Here is a 20,112-nt window from a genome sequence, read left to right as displayed (position 1 = left end):
GTGTTTTTCGAATCGGTAAATTTTTTTTTGTAAATTGGCAGTACCGTTAAAGACATCTTTCCTAAATTTCACGTCAAAATATTCATTAGTAGAGGCTCTAAAAGTGAATTCTTCGATTTTTACTATGTCTCGAACTACTATGTATTGAACAGAAAAGTGAAGCGATAATGCACCATCTCATACTGAATGCTTATTCGTAATCATTTCGCCACATTTTCAACTAATATCGTGCCGCAACCACCGCATTCGCCTGATTTACCTTCGTGTAACTTCTGGCAATTCAACAAATTCACATGACCACTCCGAGAACGCCGTTTTGACTTAATTGAGGATATGAGAATTGAATCGAAGAAGGAAGGATTGTGCTTAGGATAGAGGATTGTGTTAAGTAAGTGCTATGATGACTAGAAAATTCTTTTACATAAATGTATTGCAGTGGGAGAGTATTACTTTGAAAGAGATGGAATGGACAAAATTCACCTTTCAATTTGATCACAGTAGTATATCGATAAATATGTGAGATAACTTAAAGAGCATCTCACTCTAATAGCTAAAACAGTATACCACTTATAATATATCTTATTGGTTTCGATTTCTGGGAATAATAAATGTTGATTTCTTTGGTAACATTTTTGATAAAAATTTTTCCTTGTCAAATGTTCGGTGTCACCCGAGTTTAGACGTTACTTACTTGCGTTCATTTGAAACATGTTTATTGAAAATTTGCGCAACTATATCCCGTAAAAGGACTTATCCCTTAAACTATTCAAGATCAAACCATAACTTAGAGTATAAATAATAATATTTCCAAAAGCCTCATTTTATTCTAATTTTTCAAAATAATCATATCTACCTTATTTCTTATTTATTACAAATAATTTTCACTGTGTATAGGCAAACCCATTCAATACGAATAGTGCACATTTAGCATACTTTTAGGCACCATTTGTTGCGCCTTAATTATTGGAAGTGTGTTGGTATCAACCCAAGAAACAGCGAAAAGGCGGCGCGTACTACAAACTTCAATGCTTGTCTGCACTTTTCCTTAATATTTTAGCTCCCCGTTAAGTATTTAAGCACTGAAGAACATGCGTCGACTTCATTCCCGAAAATACTAAGCAGACAATATGCCAGTTCAAAAGTTTAAAACAAAGCCAATAAAAAATGCAGCTAAAATTGAGCCGAGCAATTATTTCGTAATTTTCGATGATTATTTGCAACCTAAAAGCCAACTAATTTTTTCTGAAAAAACAAGAGATCTGTTGGAATTCAGTGGTGCGCATTGGAAACCACCAACTCTGAACGAAAGCATACGTGAAAAGTGGCGTCTGTTGGCTAAGAAATTTACCCAGCAGCGTGTGGTGAAAGTGAAACCCTTGAATAATTTAGTTATCGACACTAAAAAATTAAATATTCAACAAAAAGCGCTTAAACCGAAGAGCGGCTTCCAAATCTATTGCGAATTGGCGAGTGTGCACGGTTTACACTATTTAACGGGTGCTTCAAAGTGGCAACGCATATTTTGGTGTTTTATTCTGTGCTCTATGTTGACTTTATCCATTTATACATTATGGAACTCATTAAGTTTGAATGCCGATAATCCTACGATTTTATATACGGATACAAAAACAGGCATATTTTGGGGTAAAACATTTCCAGCGATTACGCTCTGCAATTTTAATCACATTTCGAAAAAGAAACTCAATGACTTGCTAATGAAGAAGTGAGTATTTATAAAAACTAGCTTTATTGCATACAAAATTAATATCGGTAATAAAAAAAAAAGTTTTTAGTGTAGTAAGTAATATTTGATTTTATATACACTAAATACATATATTGTATTTCAAACGCGCTTTGATTTTATACCCTGAACTTGGTGCATTAAGTTTGCCATAAAGTTTGTAACACTCGAAAGGAAACATCCAATACTCTATAAAGTATATATGTATAATATGTATATACAAAATATTAATGAACAGATCTGAAGACAAACTTTGCGACAGACGTGCTCGAGGTCTGCGGGGTATTTGAGGTCTCCTGATTTACGTAATTGAGTTCAAAAATTTTCCATCACCTACAGCTTTTTTTCATTTTATTAAATGGTGGTGGTTTGATCTCTACACCCCTTGCCTCTACTTCTTTATTGGCATAGACACCCCCACGCGGCAGTCGTTTCAAGTGTAGCCAGGTTCTTCCCCGCCTGGTCTTACTAACGGAGTAGAGATGTTCCTCTGCTTCCCCCGGCGGGTACTGCGTCGAATACTCTCAGAGCTTAAGTGCTTTCACTTATTCGGACAACATAACCTAGCACTCTTAATTCGCTGAACTATGTCATCGTTTATCAATAGCTCGTCGTTCTATCGATTGCGGTATTCGCCAATATCCTAAGGACAGTGACAAGAAAGCCAAGTCGCGAGTGCGAAGACTGTTTGATTGATGACAGGATATATTTCGTCTTGCCCTCGTTCACTACCAGACCCATTTGCTTCGCTTCTTTGTCCAACCTGGAGAAAGCAGAACTAACGGCGCGGTTGTTATGGCCAATGATATCGATGTCATCGGTGTACGCCAGTATTTGTACACTCTTGTAGAAGATTGTACCTTCTCTATTCAGTTCTGCGGTTCAAATTATTTTCTCATAGAAGTTGCTGAAACCTCGTTTGGTATCGAACTGTTCGAAGAAATCCCTTCAGAACCTGACGGAACTTTTGGTATTGCTCAACGTCAGTTTACTCAGCCTTATTAGTTATGCGGGGATACCAAATTCAGACATAACCACATAAAGGAAGCACCTTTTCGTACTGTCAAAAGCAGCTTTGAAATCGCAATCGCATCGTGAATATCCAGTCAGTTGTTGGTATTCCAGGCTTGAAGCCACACTGGTAAGGTCCAATCAGTTTGTTGACGGTGGGTTTTCATCTTTCAATCAACCAATAACGCTCGAGAATCTCGAAGAAATACATAATACATTTATTTGAACTAAAAATTTACTTTTAACTTTCTAAAATTTTCTTAAGTTTGAATGCTTTTAGTGTTGTTTCTTTATCTTTTCTACTTTTTTGATTTGAAACTATTAAGTAATTATATTTTCACACCATCATTAATTTGAGATATTGTCAATGTGGTTGAATACCTTTATGAAGATTTTATCTCAGTTGATTGTTCTTTTGACACTGTTGCCAATTTTCATATAAACAGTTAACATAAATGTGTCTCTAAAATGTATACTGCTCTCAGCTACATGGGTATATCAAATTAATATTATACAAGAAAATTATCCATGTTTCCTAATGTATTTTTATTGTCGAAAACATAGTTCAAGATCCAATTGAGATAATTCGCTCTCATCAACGTATCCTTCAAGACAGAGTCAGATGACCGTTCTTTATTGAATTCAAAATGCGACTGCCCACTTACATGTTAAAATGAACTTACTCAAAGTAAAAATGAATGAAAAAATATATACAGTAGAACAAATAAAAATGAATAAGTATTGTAATAAATTGCGGAGATGCCAATCGTGACAAATATGGTGATGACAAACTTTTGGGTAGGCTTATCATATTTTCCCGGCCTCCACTTGAAGCTAGCCCAGCAATATTTTGACCGACCTAATTTCGCTATAATTATTAACTTATATGTTCTATATTCGAGCGGTTTTCCAAGAAACTTGTTTACTAATCCAGTATATCGAACATGAGTTGGAAAGTCACTGTCCTGTGCCTCTTTTTCAACATTTGTCATTGATTTGAAGCGTTAACAACAATAATTTTATTACTCGAATATCTCAAACTTTGTTCCTAAAACAGTTTTTTTTTGCGGGAGTTCTCTTTATTATTTTAATATGGAAAAAACCTCAGCCTAAAGTCATCATATTTTAGTGGATATTTTTGTGGACAGTGGTCTATCCCTATCTTTTGGATTCGTTATTTTTAACTTGGAAAACGAAGATCATTCTGGACAGCTAACAGTTTTGAAGATAAGGAACCGGAAGCATTAGTAAATGAAGATTGTTCCCAAACACATAGAAGAGTTCGCAGAACCTTTGGGAGTCTCACAACCAGCAATTTCAAAAGGTTTAAAATCAGCCGGATATGTACAAAATCAAGCAAATTGGATATCATATTAATTGAAACCCAGAAACGTAGATTTTGCATGTAAGAAATGCTGCTTGACCGCTACAAAAACCATTTACGTACAAACATTAACGTAAAAATCATGTGTGTCCCTCAAATCAACGGCAAAGCCGATTATCCTCTACGACACTCTGTATAGAGCGGGTAAACAAGGTGCGTTCCAAAGTAAACAGGACTTTAAAAAAAACAGAACAAATCGTTTCTTCGGCAAAATCAATTTATTTTATTCAAAATAGTCTCCTTCTGCTTCAATACAGCTTTTTGCACAGTCCAAAAGTATGTCGAACGAGGGTTTTAGCTCGTTGGCCGGTATGAAAATGAGCGGCTGCTGCAGGCATTGCTCTTCTGACTACCATTTGTTCCGGCCAGTGCAGAAAGTCCTTATTGAAATAAGGGTCGCATGAGAACAGGATATCAAAAATTGGCATGATTCATTCTTGGCCACAAAGAAGGACAAAAGAGATAAAAATATTTTGACTGTCTAAAACTGCTTTGGTTCCTTTTCAATAAGCGGCATTTCGTCTTATTAAACGAAATCTTTACAACTATTTTAAGTTTTAAATGTCTGCTTGAAGTAAAATATGTATAATGAGACTGAGATTCCCTCTAAACTATACCCACATTTAACAAAAATCCAAGTAATAAATCTATATGTATATATATTTTTTTATTCTGCTTTCTTTTCAGTTTTAGTTCCGAAACCGCCGACCAAATTCGTCCCCTCATTCCATATGTCTTATACAGCGCATTACCGGTAAATGCCACGCCTGCTGACTACCGTTCCTTGCATAGGCTTTTAACCAGCGCAAATTATACGCACAGCGATTTCTTAGAAAAAATTTCACCAGATTGCGAAAGTCAACTGATACGTTGTAAAATACTTGCTCAAGTACATCCCTGTAATGTACTCTTTCAGCGTGTGCGAACACAGCATGGTTTCTGTTGTTCATTCAACTTTAATGCCATTATAAATGGAAATCAAACAGCGGAAGAGTTAAGCATACACAGCAATCGCTTTGGCCCTAAATGGGGTCTATCGGTGCTACTGGATCCACAGGTAGAGGATTACTATGCGTCTAGAAATAAATTTGGCGGCTATCAAGTATATGCACACAATGGATACGATTTTCTCAATATCAATGACCCACATCAATTGGTTTTGCCTGGCTACTCCATTCACATTCATACTGCACCATTCATCACTCTGGCCACAACTTTATTGAAGAATCAAGATCTGCACCTGCGTCGGTGCTATTTACGCAACGAACGTAAACTTCTTGCGTTCGCTGAGTATACACAGCAGAATTGTTTTTCCGAATGTCGTAGTAGAGAAGTGTTGACGAGCTGCGGTTGTGTGCCACCATTATGGCCACGGGCGGAGAACTGGACCGTTTGCACTCTGTTAGAGGCGAGTTGTGTAATGGCTCAAATTGGTAAGATAGACGTATTTTTATACCGAAATTGAATAGTATTGCCTACCTTTTGATCTAATCTAACTTCATCTGGATTAACAAAAAGAAAAAAATAGTTCATTACTTTTCGCCGGACTGCGGAGGTAAGGTGTATACTCCAATGATTGTGACAACTCTCTTTCTCTATCCGACTACAAAACTCAGCCAGGATCTTCTAAGCAGAAGTACTAAGTATACCATAGAAAATATACTGTAAATTTCTACTGAATAAGTACGGGAGGATACAGAGAACTACCGTATACACAAATAGTAGACGCCACAAATTAAATCCAGCATAGTCCATTATCCCCAATTGATGAGGATAGCGGCAGGAGCCGATGTATTACCGACCGAGCTATTCGAATACAGCGGCAAAGAACTGACGTGGTCTGAGCACAACCTAACTGTGTCCTGAACAGGGAAGCCTCACAATCTTAGTTGGATAAGCCTCCTTAATATCGCATATAAGCCCCTATCGAGCGTAGTTTGTGAAAGATCTAAGCCAACCGGCAAAAAACTGATTGGACCATATCAGTGTGTCTTTAGACCTGCAAAATCTACTATTGAACATTTATTCACAACGTGCAAATTTTAAAAAAGATCGTCTATTTCAAAAGTGTCTTTAATAGCAAAAGAAAAGCTGCCCCCATCCGCTATGTCTGAATTTTGTATCCCCGAAAAATTACCACGGCTGTATAAACTGACATGAAACCACACCCAATAGCTCCGTCGAGAACGAGAGGGATCTTTCCGATCCGTTCGATACAAAACGAGGTTTCAGACAAGGAGACACGTGTTATTTCTCCAATCTATTGCTGGAGAATATAATGCGATCTGCAGAGCAAAATAGAGAATACATTCTTCTATAAGATGATATGGTCTGGTTGTGAGGAAAGACAAGAGGAAATATCTTCTGCCAACAAAAAACTAGTGATCGTATTCTGGGCCCACAGATCACTATTGGCAGTCATAACTTTGAAGTCTTAGATAACTTCGTCTGTTTTGGAAACAGCATTAATACCAACAAGAATAACAGCATTGAAATCCAATGCAAAATCTTCTTACCAAAAGATGATAGGTAACTACTTAGACTTTGTTCTCTCTCGACAAACAAAGGCCAACCTCTACAAGTCCCTCATCATTCTCGTCCTGCTATATGATGCGAAGGCATGGCAACATGTTATGAGTCGGTATTAGGAGTATTCAAGACAAAGATTTTGAGGAAGATTTATGATTTTAAGCGTATTGGCAACGGAGAATACCGTAGTCGATGGAACGATGAACTGTAGACACTGATATAGTTCAGTGAATCAAGATACAGATGCTACAGGTATGCTGGCTACATCATGTTGTCTTGAAAAACCTCCAGTTGGTCAAACTAAGAACTTTTTCAGACGTATACTCGTATGAGGCGAAGTTAATACCATGCCCGCTGAGAACGAAAGAGAACAAATAGCTCATAGCAGATGACAATCAATAACCAACTGCAAGATAACGAAGCAGATATGGACTAAATATGGCAAGACCAGAACTAAGGTGTTATTACAATGGTTCAGGAATAATACATTTTACTTTCTCTGTGAATGCCCAACTCTAACGCAAACCAGACTAAGAATACTTGGAACCTGTCAGACACCAAACCATTAATAACTATTCACAAAAAGTATAAAGCGGATGTATGTACATATGTAAGTATTTTCATTGAGAACACCAAATGGTTTGAGCGCAACAATGAAAAAAGATAATAATATCATAAAGGTCTTTACATATTGTATCAAAATGCTAAGGAGGCCTGGGGTGGCAACACTCCTACATAGCGTGAATACGCGTAAAAAGGGTTCATTGTTGAAAATTGTGGCAGAATTTGTTAGTTGAAGAGAGAAATTTCGCATCATTTCATCGAAAAATAACTCTTCTGTTCATTTGAGTAACCTCACTTTGTGAAAAACTTAAAATAGTTACCTCTTAACATATGTATCCTTTGATTTTTTCAATATCTATCAATCTATATTGCATCTTTCCTTCATTTAGATACACTTTTGACAACAATTTACCCTAGCAATACGGATTATAAAACTAATCTCAAGGCAGAAAGATACATTTGTGATTGTTATCCGGAATGTGAGCTTTGTGGGTATAAAGCAGACTTCGATAGCATGAATTTAGATAGAAACTATTCAATAAATAATATGGATTTATAGTAAGTCTTAGATATAATAAATGTTTACTTATTTTCTTTCGTTTCACCATTTTTTCCGTGTTTTATTATATCTGAGCACAATATACTGGATAATATGATTTTCTTATTTATATCCAATATTTTAGTTCTCGATAATCATTTGAAAGTTCTTGCTTGCCTTAGATGATTTACCTATTTTAAATCGCATAAGTTCCGAAATCATATACATAGATTTCGGTTTTTGTATATACGGTGTATACGATCGGTTAATTTCTCGTTGAGTTATGATGTCAGCAATTTAGAAAATTGTCGATTCGAGAAAAACGCGTTAATTGAAACTTATACTTACGAGTATATATGGTTGTACCTCCGAGCGGTCGCTCTTTAGAACGCTGCTGTCCAAAAACTATTCAAGTTACGAACTTTGCCGATTTCACAGAATATTTTTGGACATATAAACTATCGAAGAAGCAAAACAAATCTTTTTTTTTTTTTAAAGTATCTCACTTGTATAGCCCCTTAAGGCACCTGTGAGCGAAATATTTTGAAAATTTGTCACAATGTATAGTAATTTTCTCGTTGATGTTTCCTCATATGCCTAGTATTGCCGATTAATTGACCTCCGGTTAATATATAAATATGTAATATAGAAATATATTTCATACAAAATACGCGTACATCTTCCCGGTTAATTGGTTTCCCCGCATAATTGGTTAAAAATATGTGTTATTGAAAAAATGTACCTTTGCGATAAAAAGATTTTCTCTAGTATCAGCATTTGAAAACATATGTTTATTGGTGAATATATTTTGTGTGGGGCTGATATCGAGGAGCAAGAGAAAGTAGTTGATTGTTCGAATCCCTCGTCAGTTCTCGAAGTTTTAAATATTCGTTCTTTGCGAGAGTATAAAATGTTCGGTTATTCCTGAATTTAACTTTTCTTTACTCTTATTTATTCATATCCTAAAATAGGATATAATTATGTATAAGCAAAAAAAGCTTTATAAAACGCATTTGCTGTTATTTGTGTCAATATATTAATTTTTACTTTTCATTACACACATATAACATACATATTAAAATACATACATATATTTATTCATAATTCCATGCCAATTAACTCTTGTTTTCCTCCAATTCTCGTCTTCGCTTGTATATAGCCGCGGCATTGAACTAAAAAATCATTTGGTGGTACATGCCTACTACGCCGATATGTTTGGTGACTACATGCGCCTCGATGTTGCGTATCATTGGCAAAACTATTTCGGTTCGTATGTTAAATAGTAAAACTCATTGGAAAAACTAACGAGATACCCATTACTTTAATTCACAGGTTTGTTCGGCGGTATAACCAGCCTATACATGGGCATTAGCTTCATCTCTGGCTTTGAAATAATTTTCTTTCTCTCCGTACGACCAGTGGCCCATCTGCTAACGAGGATAAATAAGCGACGGCAAGCTACGAAAAAGCAAAAGGAATTAAAGAAAAATCACAAAGTCATGAGAAACTAATCCAAGCGGTAGCGAGGGGTGGGAAGTGGAGGTTAATTGTAGTCAAAATGTTGCTTGTTCACAAACGAGGTCAATATAGCTCACATATGTAAGTCGAAATGAGTTCACTGTTTTAGGCCATTAACTCTTGCTGACTCTCAACGCCGTAAGATGTTCACCGTGTTCACTGTATTTAACGGTAATTGATATGCGCACTTTATTGTCATACAAAATATGTTTACTGCAAGTGTCTATAATTAAATTAACGCCGCAAATGAATAGCCTTTAAGAAATACTATAGAATTATGCTTGCTCCAGCTCGCTTGTGTTAACTCCAAGAGTCAGTTATTAACGCGACATCGCGCACTGCAGTCATATCTACTCAATATTACAATTATTTTTTCCATAAGCCGCCGACAATGTCCTCTCGGTCTAACTTTAAACGCTCACCATTTCAAGCGTCTCATAATCGCGTTTTTGATATACTAAACCACCAACAACAAAGTATGAAACCGAAGAGTATACTTGTCTCACCAGACAGCTCAATCAAAACTAATGCCAAGCTGCAACCACGCAAAGCTTCACGCCTCCGCCAATTGGCCAGTTTTTCGCCAGTACGTCATTGGTTAGTGGAAAATATGCGCAATTATTGCAATAGCACATCGCTGCACGGCTTCAATTACATCACTTTGAAAGGCTCCACGGCGAATGAGCGACATTTCTGGATAGGCGTCGTTATCATATCGATTATAATCTCAATTGTTTTAGTAATTGTTTCATGGTTTTGGAATCGTGAAACACCCACAGTGACCGTGATTGAGAGTGCACATTTTCCTACATGGAATATACCGTTTCCAGCGGTGACAATTTGCAATTTCAATAAGATTTCGAAAATGAAGGCGCTGAAGTTGGCGAGAACACTGTAAGTGGAAAGTAGTTCAAATTAAAAAGTATATGAAAATTGTTAGAAAAAAATTTTAAGAAAGAAATTTTAAGAAAGAAATTTTAATTTTTGAAAGGTTGTTGAGGTAATTAAAGTGTAAACACGTAATTTTTACCAGTAATCATATATTAGTTACTGAAGTTTTTACTACTATAAAAGGTTTATGTTTTGATCATTCAATATAATCTGAAAATTCAGACAGAAGTCTAAAAAACCCATTAATTTTTGTATGTATAGATGGCTTTATTTATATATATTTCGTATAAATATATACGATCGGATTACTTTAAACGGAATTAGAAAGATACGATTTGATTCTACAAAAGCTCCTTAGGCATTTTTATAATTGCTTGACTCAGTATTATTTATTATTTGAGCACACGTCAAAGATGGACGCCAGCAAGAAGAAAAACCTCCAATTCCACAGATTCTGTAGGCAAAGACGATAACGCAAGCCAGACGGCTGAAAATGTGAATAATGTTTATGGTCCTGATAATGTAGTAACCAATTAATAACAAGTTTGGTTTCGTCGATTCCGTCCCAGTAGTTTTATTGTCAAAATCCTCTACATTCTGGAAGACCAATTGTCATAGAGTCCGACCGTCACATAAACTCAGGAGTTCACCACTGCACATAAAACCATTTAGAACTATTTAAGTAAGATTGGTTACAACAAGATATTCTATATATGAATCCGCGGACCGAATATTCATCACGAAGTGATTACTATCTGTCCCTGTCTATGACTAATGAATTTTATTGATAAAAAATCGCCTACATAATGACAAATATTTAATTACTTATATGAGGGCTATTCACACTCCTCTGGCTACTTGCCTCATATAACCTCTTCAAACGAGCTATAATTTTTCAACGAATTTCACTTATAAAAGATGGCCGATGTTTTTTCCGTACAACAACATTTTAGTAAAAACGTTCGACTGTATCGGTTACTCTACTTTATATAGTAGTATCATAGTGTATCGAATGCAATATTATTGAGCGTGGTTCGTTGCAATACTACGAGTAGAAACATATGAAGAACAGTAAGCAAATTGCCATATCGGATTTCAACCAAAATAGAGGTTAAAAACACACAGTCAAAAACGGTCCCATAAATGCTTAGTCTCATTTTAACTCGTAATAACTGACGTACTCGTATCACACCACAACTTCCTTAACCCAAGTGAAAATGTGTTTTATGAAAATCTGCAAAGTGGGCTTTCAAGGCAGCGACAATACGTTCAGTCAACTCAAATTTCTGCACGACTAATGACATTTTAAAGCTTTATAACAAAAAAACGTCTCACGAGGTCAAATCTGGAGAAAAAGGTAGATGTATATATGGGGAGGGCAATTATGTGACATTGTGGCGTCGTGGTGAAGACTACTTTTTCTAAAAGAAATAATTTGTTGCAACCCAATAATGCGACATACTCGTAATAGAACTTTCTGACCGTTTTGTTCGGCTAGTCAGTGTATATCAAAAATTGTGTTTCTCAGAATACGGTGTCCATCACTTTCCCGTTCGATATGACAATCTTTACATTCTTCGAAGAGATTCGTAAGATTCGAGGTAAAATCTACATTTTTCGACTCTTCCGCACTATTATTGCTATGAACACTGCTGTGAAGTGTGCCCAGGGTTGAGCTTATTTCTGCAGTATCCATCGCGCCGACAACTTTTTCATGCCAAATAGTTTGTGGGTGTTGTGAATGAAATAAACACACGTATCCACTAAAACTATTTATTTATTTAAAAACTAGCTGACCCTGCATACGTTGTCCTGCGTGAAATTATGTGTTTTGAAATGAAAAGAAAGTTGAATTTACGTTGAGTTAAACATCTTTTATTTTCGATTTTTCTAAATTTCTTTCAATGTAACGCAGTTTGATAAACAACATTTTTTGGTTTCTATTCCGGAGCGTAAATGTATAGAGAAGATGGTTTTCCAACTCGGGAACACGCCACGTATAACTGGCACGCACTCATGCAATCGTAGTTACGATAATTTGGCAAATTTGGCATAAACATTCGTTATGAGTTCATATTTCGTTGAAGTGAATTGACGAAAGGCAGGTGGAACTGATATCAAACCACTGGAACCGAAATTTGCCTATTCCCAATTCTTATCGAATACGATGTGAAATGTCTTCGGCTTTTGTAGTTTTGTTCGTATTCCAAAATTGATGCGGATTTGAAGGCTGATATGTCGAAATGACCATGACGAAAAGTGTGCGAACTTCAGTGGCATGCGAAGTAGCTATCGAATCGTCCATCGTTTGATTACATTTATTATCATGTTTCATCAATTGTAATTGCTTGCATGCTTCTCAAAAAGTTACACACACCGTATCATTCACAGTGCGCAATGACTCAAATGGAATTGAACCACGCTCATTAGCAACCGAGGGCAGAAACAATCGCCGTTTTTCGGGTAGATTGTGTAAATTCGTCCTAAGGTTTGAGAACACACCTGGATGTCAATTTACTGGTTGGCCTTGCTTTCCGCGTAACTATTTCTTCGACGATGCATTCCATGTATAATATCAAGGTATTTCCAAATAGAGCAATGTTCTCACAAACGAATCACTGACGCAAGTTGAAAAAAAATTCGTCAATGTCAGTGTTGTTGGAAATGTTTCCGCTGGCTGTACTGTATTCTCTGAGTTGAAAAAAACTCTTTAGGGATTCTTCAAATGAACTGCGAGACGCACAACAGTCGAAAAACGTTCATGAATTGCAAAAGTAAATATCCTACAAAGCGCTTTAGTGCAGTTCACGTATCGACCGTATCGTTCAAGACTAATAACCGCCATGTTGCTTCCTTTGGTGATGTACATACAAACGTATTTTATCGATTACACCAAACTGCAATACTCAACATTGATATGAGTTTTGAATGTAAATTAGACAATAATGGTGAATATAGTACGATCCATGTGTTGTCAACTTCGATATTCACGCCTCTAACTCATGCCATTGTCGTCTGGTGAGCGACGCCGATACAGTGGATATCCATCATTTCCAAAAGAAAAGCACGTGGATACTGTTTCGTACATGTGCCTTGGTCTGCTAATGTATGTTGATGCCAAAAAGAACGCCGACCGATTCAATCTGTAATTGATCACTTTGTGTGAAAAACACATAACATTTTCACTGAATAATTTTCAAAAATTTTTGAAGCAAACGCCAAATTTGAATGATTTAAATAATTGAAAAACAAAACAAAAAAATTGAATGAAAAAATTTGTATGGAAAAAATTAACTTTTTGGTATTGTCCAATTTTCCGACTTTTCCCCAAGAAAAGCATATAGATTTTTTTATTTCTAAACCTTCCCCAATCCACGCAGAACATTCTCTGCAAATTTCATCAAGATTGGTTCAGTCGTTCCCTTAGCGTTGCTAATAAACAAACATTCATTCGTTTCTATGGGAAAAAGAAAAGGGCCGTTTTTAGGGGTTTTCCGGCAATTTTTCGAGTTTTTTTCTCCGCATAAACCATCACTGAACCTCAACGAACATTTTAAAAAAAGAATTATCAAATTTGATTCAGTCGTATGAATGTGATGAGCGTACATACATTTTAGCGATTCATTTTTATTTATATAGATTGTTCAGAAATATTGTACATTATATGTAGGTTATCCATACAACTATGTTTTGCAATCGTTATACCGCTAGTATTTTGAGAACGTGTTTTGTAAAAATGATTACGGCTTCTGATGCTAAATTCAACTCCTAAACGAAAAAATAAGCAATCATGTGATTTATTATTTTGATATACTCATATTAATCACGCAGCATCAAGCAGCCATCTGCCAATACGAGATCATAGACTTTTGTTACGTTATCTTCTGTGCGTACCTCATCAAATTCGGGAAAAGGAGAAGGGGGTTGAGTTTTTAAGACTTAAAAGCTGAAACTATGTTTCCTATGTAAAAACGTTAATTGGCAAAGTAATGGGTCATAAAGAGGTATTCAACTTTTGTACATAATCTAAATCAAAATCAAATATTTTACAAATAATTTAGTTTAAAGAAACTTGCACTCTAATTTTTTTAATTTTTTTTTTTTTGCAACCTGGTATACAGTGCGCGAATTTTGGTTAGCCGCACATGCTTTTTGGTAGTTTAACATAAGAGTTAGTTTTACATAAGAGAAAATATTTTTACATTTCAAATGTATTACAGAAACAAAAAAGTTAAAATACTGAAAATACAACTTAACTATACGCGAACTTTACTTAGTCGCATTACAAAAAATGAGATAATTAGGAGGATTTCACAAAAGTTTTCCGCTCTTAACATGAACCCCCATTCTTATTAATTACTTGGAAAATTCAGGCTGGGATCGAGTCAATTAAATTTTGCACTATACCTCTGTCCAGAACCAGCCACGCCTGCAAATATGCTGTTTTTAGCTTCTACGCGGCTAAGTACTGGCGCCCATTCGCATACAAAGCCCATTTATGCCCCAAACATTTTCAATTTGGTTTAAATCCGGACTTCTAGCTGGCCATCCTAGTCTCGGTATAGAGCGCGAAGCAAAAAATTCTTTTGCCTTCTTGGAAACGAGGATGCTGGCATTGTCCTGCTGAAAGGTAAACAAAATTTCGACGTTATCCTCCAAATACTCAAGGAGCACAGCATTCAACATCTCAATATATTTTTCTGAATCCATTTTCATCGTAATAAAACATAGTTTGAGCTTTCCATGGTAGGAAAACCCACCCCATACCATCACATATCCACCCGCGAAATTACGGCTCATTCTAGGGAGGGGTTATTCTCGTGCATATCATGCCAGTATTAACTGAACCCATCAGGTTCGTCTAAACTAAACTTTTTTTCATCAGAAAAAATCACATAGTGCCAGCAATCGGTCCAACTCATATGCTCCTTCGCAAATTTAGTAAAATTTAATAAATTTTTATTGGATATGCTATATTTGTCTTCTAATCTCAGAAAATTTCTCATGACTTTCTCTGACCTTTTGATTTGCCGGTTGATTGCTCTGTTAGAAACACCATTTGCCTTCAAAATTTCAATTTGGACCTCTCCAACATCATTTAAAAACTTTTTTCTAGCCGTTTCAATCACATCTAGCTATATCATATACATATACCTATAAAATTGTTTATTCGAATAACAATATTTTCGCAAAAACTTTAGTAAACGACCACCAAACGTTTCGGAGGAGAAACTATTAAGTCTGTTTCGCATAACAATGTTCTTCAATTTCGCCTTAAATCACACCGAAGAAGATTTTCATATCTTCGGTAATATACTCAATGATAACAACTTTACTATAGCCAAATTAACGCAAGAGCTTGCACCGAACTGCATGGATATGATTTCGAAATGTGTTTGGAAAGGCGATGGCTTGCGTTGTGACAGTCTGTTTCAGCCAGTACAAGCGCTCGAAGAAGTCTGCTGCTCCTTTAACTATTATGGACGCACTACAAATAATTTTCCAAAGTAAGTAAACTTATATTATCTTACATAACTATATGGCATTACCTTCAAATACAACTATTTCGTAACAGAAAAATCGCATATCAAGTGCCGAAGCAACCCTATCGCGTTACCGGCTGTGGCCATTCCACTGGCATCTCTGTGATACTCAATCCCATAACCGATGACTACTTCGCCACTTATCTGAGCAGTTACGGGTTTCGTCTTTTTATACATGATGCTTATAATTTCCCCGATGAAAATGCCGAAACGAAAGTAATCACTTCGGGTCGCGAGAGTTTCGTGCGCATAAATCCCGAATCGACATATGCGACAAATGTGGTTAGGAATATGGATGTAGAGTTGCGTAACTGTTTATTTTACAATGAGCGAGCCTTGCCAACAATGCAACGCTACTCGTTTGGCAATTGCATGGCTGAGTGTCGTACAAGATATCTGCACAAACTTTGTGGCTGCGTCCCGACGAGCTTGCCAAACAATGGCAGTTTCCGAATTTGTGGTTTGAGTGAGATATATTGTATATTAAATGCACGAGGTAAGTGGATAATTTTAAAGCAAGTATGTATTTTTGTAACTAATTAAGCAAAATTTAAAGAGATCTTTGCGTTGGCATTGCCAACACAAAATACGACGCTATCAGTGGTGCAAACTACCGACAAATTTCCCTGCGACTGTTTACCCACTTGCGAATTTAACAGTTATCCGTCCGAAATAACAATGGGACAATTGGATATGAAATTAGTTTCTACGATCAATAATATAAAGTAAGTAGCTTGAGATTTTCTTCTTTTTACAATTTTTAAGTGAGTTTTAAAGGTTGGCAATATGTTGACAATTACGCAAAAAATTTAATTCTTGCTAGCGAGAAAAATATGTTCAATAATTAAATGAAATGTTCGAAATAGTTGTCAAATGCCAAGTTATTTTTATGGTCAGGTAATATATTCGAATTCGAGAATAGTAAACCAATAAAAAATGTTAACTTCGGCAGCATAAAGAGCATAAAAGTATAAAAAATCCTTATCTTGATGTATGCTATAGTGGTTCTTCGAAAATAACACCGTGGTCTCTGACAATAATCCATGCCAAATTTTGGGAAGTTGTCTTTTCAAATAAAAAAGCTTTCGTTGTAAAGACTTGATTTTGATCGTTCCGTTTGTATTGTAGATACATGCTATTATGGTCTGATATAGGAGGTTTCAAGAAATAAGCACCGTCTTGTGGCAGAACGGAGTATGTGCAGGATTTCGGGCATAATCTCTAAAACCGAAGCTAAATCATCTTGGACATGTGCAGATTTTCCGACTAATATCCCAAAAACTGAGTATAAATCCACTTGGCTCGGCACGCTGATCATTTATATATATGTATACTTTATAGGGTATCCTATATTCCTTCTGGGTTTTACAAACTTCGTAACAAAGGTTGTCAGGACAACAGTTTTCATTACATAAATAAATTCATTTGGGGTTCCTGTAATAAGTTCCCAAAAGCGTTGGTGGGGACTTAAGAAACAATCACACGGGAGACCATAAGCTATGTAATGCCAATATGTCTCAAAATACCTGCCCAATAAAAGATTGCCTCTTTATCTCGGGATCATACTCAAAGATCCATGAATCATAACCTGTAATTACGTTATTCAAAAATTCGGGGTCACTTTTTCTTGGCACACATCAACTCGACGCAATTTCTGGTCGTCAGGGGCACTTTTGAGACCCTCTTCGCGCACGCCTTGCGCATGTTCAGGTGGTCCGTCATAATGTCATGAACCACAGATTTCGATAAATTTAACATCTGGGCAATTAAACGAATACATAGCCGACGGTCTGAGTTCAAAACTTTGTGCACACGATGCACATTGTCAGTGTTTGTCAAAGTCGCAGGTCTCCGAGCACAGTCTTCATCGGCGAACTCTTCCCAGCCCTCCAAAACGGCCTGGTGCCACTGAAATACACCACTTCTAGCGAAAGCAACATCTGGGTAACGAACGCTGCATCGGCTTGTACCACTCACAGAAACACGTCGCCCGAAAATGTTTGTCTTCGTTCGTTGCCTAGGAAGGTCCTCTACTGAATCCAGTCGGTGTGCGCACGCTCCGAATTACAGTCGTGGTGGAAGAAAATCAGTCCTATTACTTTGGGGACAAACTCTGTATGTACATAGTAGTTCTGGGCTTCATAACAGACAGGCCAAAGTGGGAACATTGGCAGCCTCACGAAGAATCAGCCTATTTACTTATCCTAATCCATCCTACTATAAGATTGTTTGATTTCTCAAATTATTTTGCTGGAGCTTGCTTATTTAAATAAATATTTATATTCCGGTTGATCCGTCGATACATGATTTAGAAAATTAGTTATATTTATATATATGTAATATTGTAAACTTTTTTTAATTTTTGTAAATATTTTTTTCACAGCAAAACGGTTAATTCCGATGAACAAATTCTACTACATGTTTTCTTCAGCGATTTAATGGCGAAGCGTTATCGCAAGGATATTTTTCAAGATTGGTTATCATCATTAGGTACACTTTTCGTATTTTTTACTGTCAAAAATTCATTATTTCGAAAAAATATGTAAAATGCCCAAGTTTTGGTTTGTAATTATAATTTACATACGATAGATATATATATCTTTATTCTAGAATAGTTTATTTCTTTTTTAATACATCTTATTAAATTATACCAATATTTTATTCTTCTTTTATTCTAGCATCTTTCGGCGGCCTTTTGGGTTTAATAATGGGTTTTAGCATAGTGACTGCTTTCGAATTCATTTACTTTCTTACATTTCGACCGATTTTTAATTACTTCAATGATGTTTAATAATATGCACCCCTCTTTATTTTGCTCAGCTTTGCTTGTGAAATTGAATGTAAAAAACAAAAAGAAAGACAAATAAATAAATTAAAAATTTGTGTCACTGAGCTAATATAAATTTAATATTTTATTTAATGTCTAATGTCAGGATATCTAAGGTTTATTTAGCATAAGGCATAATTTAATTTCAGAAAGCTATTCTCATAGAAATCACAAAATCATTCGCCGAATTTCAGTAGCATACTTAGTATCTCACAGATTGACTGATATTTTCGCTAAAGCGTTTGAGACTGAGAACTGGTTTCACGTTTTCAGTATCTGGGTGCTGGAACAGTTGTAGTCCGATTTTGACCATTTTTGGAAATAAGGTAGGTATTATGCACACCATTCACGCAAAGTTTTATCCCGAGATTTTCATTGCTGCTTGATTTGGAAAGTGAAAGAATCAGATGGAATTTAAAATGGCTTATATGGGAAAAAGGCGTGGTTTTAGTCCGATTTCACTCACTTTTACATTGGAACAGAAATATTTCTTGATAATATTAAATACCAAATTCGGTCGATATAGGTCCCGTAGAACCTCAGTTATCGGTTTTTGTGTGCCCATCGTATTATTAGGAACCCGTCTCCTATAAAGCCCTCTTGTACCATCTTGGATATAAAATTTAATTTCGGCAGCGCATTGATTTATTGATTTATCGCGCTTTTATTAGTACGGGTGAGGTTATTATCCGACTATCGGTAGGGGTGCTTATCCGACTATCGATCTCCGGGGCCATACCACAGTTTTGTGTCTTAATTTGGCGCTTTGTTATGATAAATAGAAAATAATTGAGGTTTGCACTGCGACCTATATCACATAATGCAGTGACCAGTATTGTGTGCGACTGGCGCATTCCTGTTGCCTGCTGGCAGTGTCATTCTGTTATTGTTGTTCTTGTAGCGGCATAACTCTACCAAGTTGACAAAAAAATTGAAAAAAAATCCGGATCCGTTCCTGTTACGTAGACCCGTCGGTCGTGGGAACGGCAGTTGTCGTTCTATTTCCTCCGGGCGGAGCAACTCCTTTTTGGTGGTGGTTCCCACCGCAATGCATGGTTCTGGCCCAATCATCCTAGAAGCCGCAGCAGAGCTGTCGAGTTAGTCGGCCAGCCCGTTACCGGCTACCCAATTATGCCCCGGCACCCAGATCAGGTGTACACGGTTGCAAACGATAATTTCTGCACACTGACTTATAGCAAAGACTTCTGCTTGAAAGATGATCGGAAAACATCCCATTGGATATCTTGGTATGGTAACTGGTATAAGAAATTTCTGCTCCAAGGCCTTCCGTTATTTTCGAGCCGTCGGTGTATCATTGGATAGTGCTGCCCCTCAGTTGTAGGACGAGTGTGAAATTACTCCACTACGTCTTACTGCTGAGAGTAACTTTAAACTTCTTAGTGAAGTATACCCTCTTTGTAGAGCCGTCTCTTGGAAGAAGTGCCATGCTTTGTTATGGTGCTTTCATGGCCTTTTGGGGCATGACAGTTTTCTGATCTACGAACTCGTCCTTTCGTTTTAGACAATGAACCTATATGCCAAGTTTCATTGCGATACAGCTTGCAC

General features: G+C 36.4%; 2 protein-coding genes across 2 annotated transcripts; both read left to right on the top strand.

Annotated features, from left to right (window-relative positions):
• Window positions 1-1,127: 1,127 nt before the first annotated feature.
• LOC125779947 (pickpocket protein 11-like) lies at window positions 1,128-5,601 on the top strand. Its single transcript, XM_049461185.1, has 2 exons — window positions 1,128-1,723; window positions 4,824-5,601. Exons 1-2 carry the CDS (start codon window positions 1,128-1,130, stop codon window positions 5,599-5,601), a joined length of 1,374 nt encoding a protein of 457 aa, XP_049317142.1.
• Window positions 5,602-9,554: 3,953 nt separating this feature from the next.
• Window positions 9,555-19,258, top strand: LOC105223399 (pickpocket protein 11). Its single transcript, XM_011201123.3, has 6 exons — window positions 9,555-10,179; window positions 15,378-15,683; window positions 15,752-16,215; window positions 16,276-16,444; window positions 18,103-18,209; window positions 18,398-19,258. Exons 1-6 carry the CDS (start codon window positions 9,677-9,679, stop codon window positions 18,508-18,510), a joined length of 1,662 nt encoding a protein of 553 aa, XP_011199425.2. The 5' UTR covers window positions 9,555-9,676; the 3' UTR covers window positions 18,511-19,258.
• Window positions 19,259-20,112: the final 854 nt, after the last annotated feature.

Source organism: Bactrocera dorsalis, chromosome 1 (assembly GCF_023373825.1).
Source record: "Bactrocera dorsalis isolate Fly_Bdor chromosome 1, ASM2337382v1, whole genome shotgun sequence".
Classification (NCBI taxonomy): domain Eukaryota; kingdom Metazoa; phylum Arthropoda; class Insecta; order Diptera; family Tephritidae; genus Bactrocera; species Bactrocera dorsalis.
Note: the sequence above shows the minus strand (reverse complement) of the source record. Positions and strands in the feature narration are given on the sequence as shown.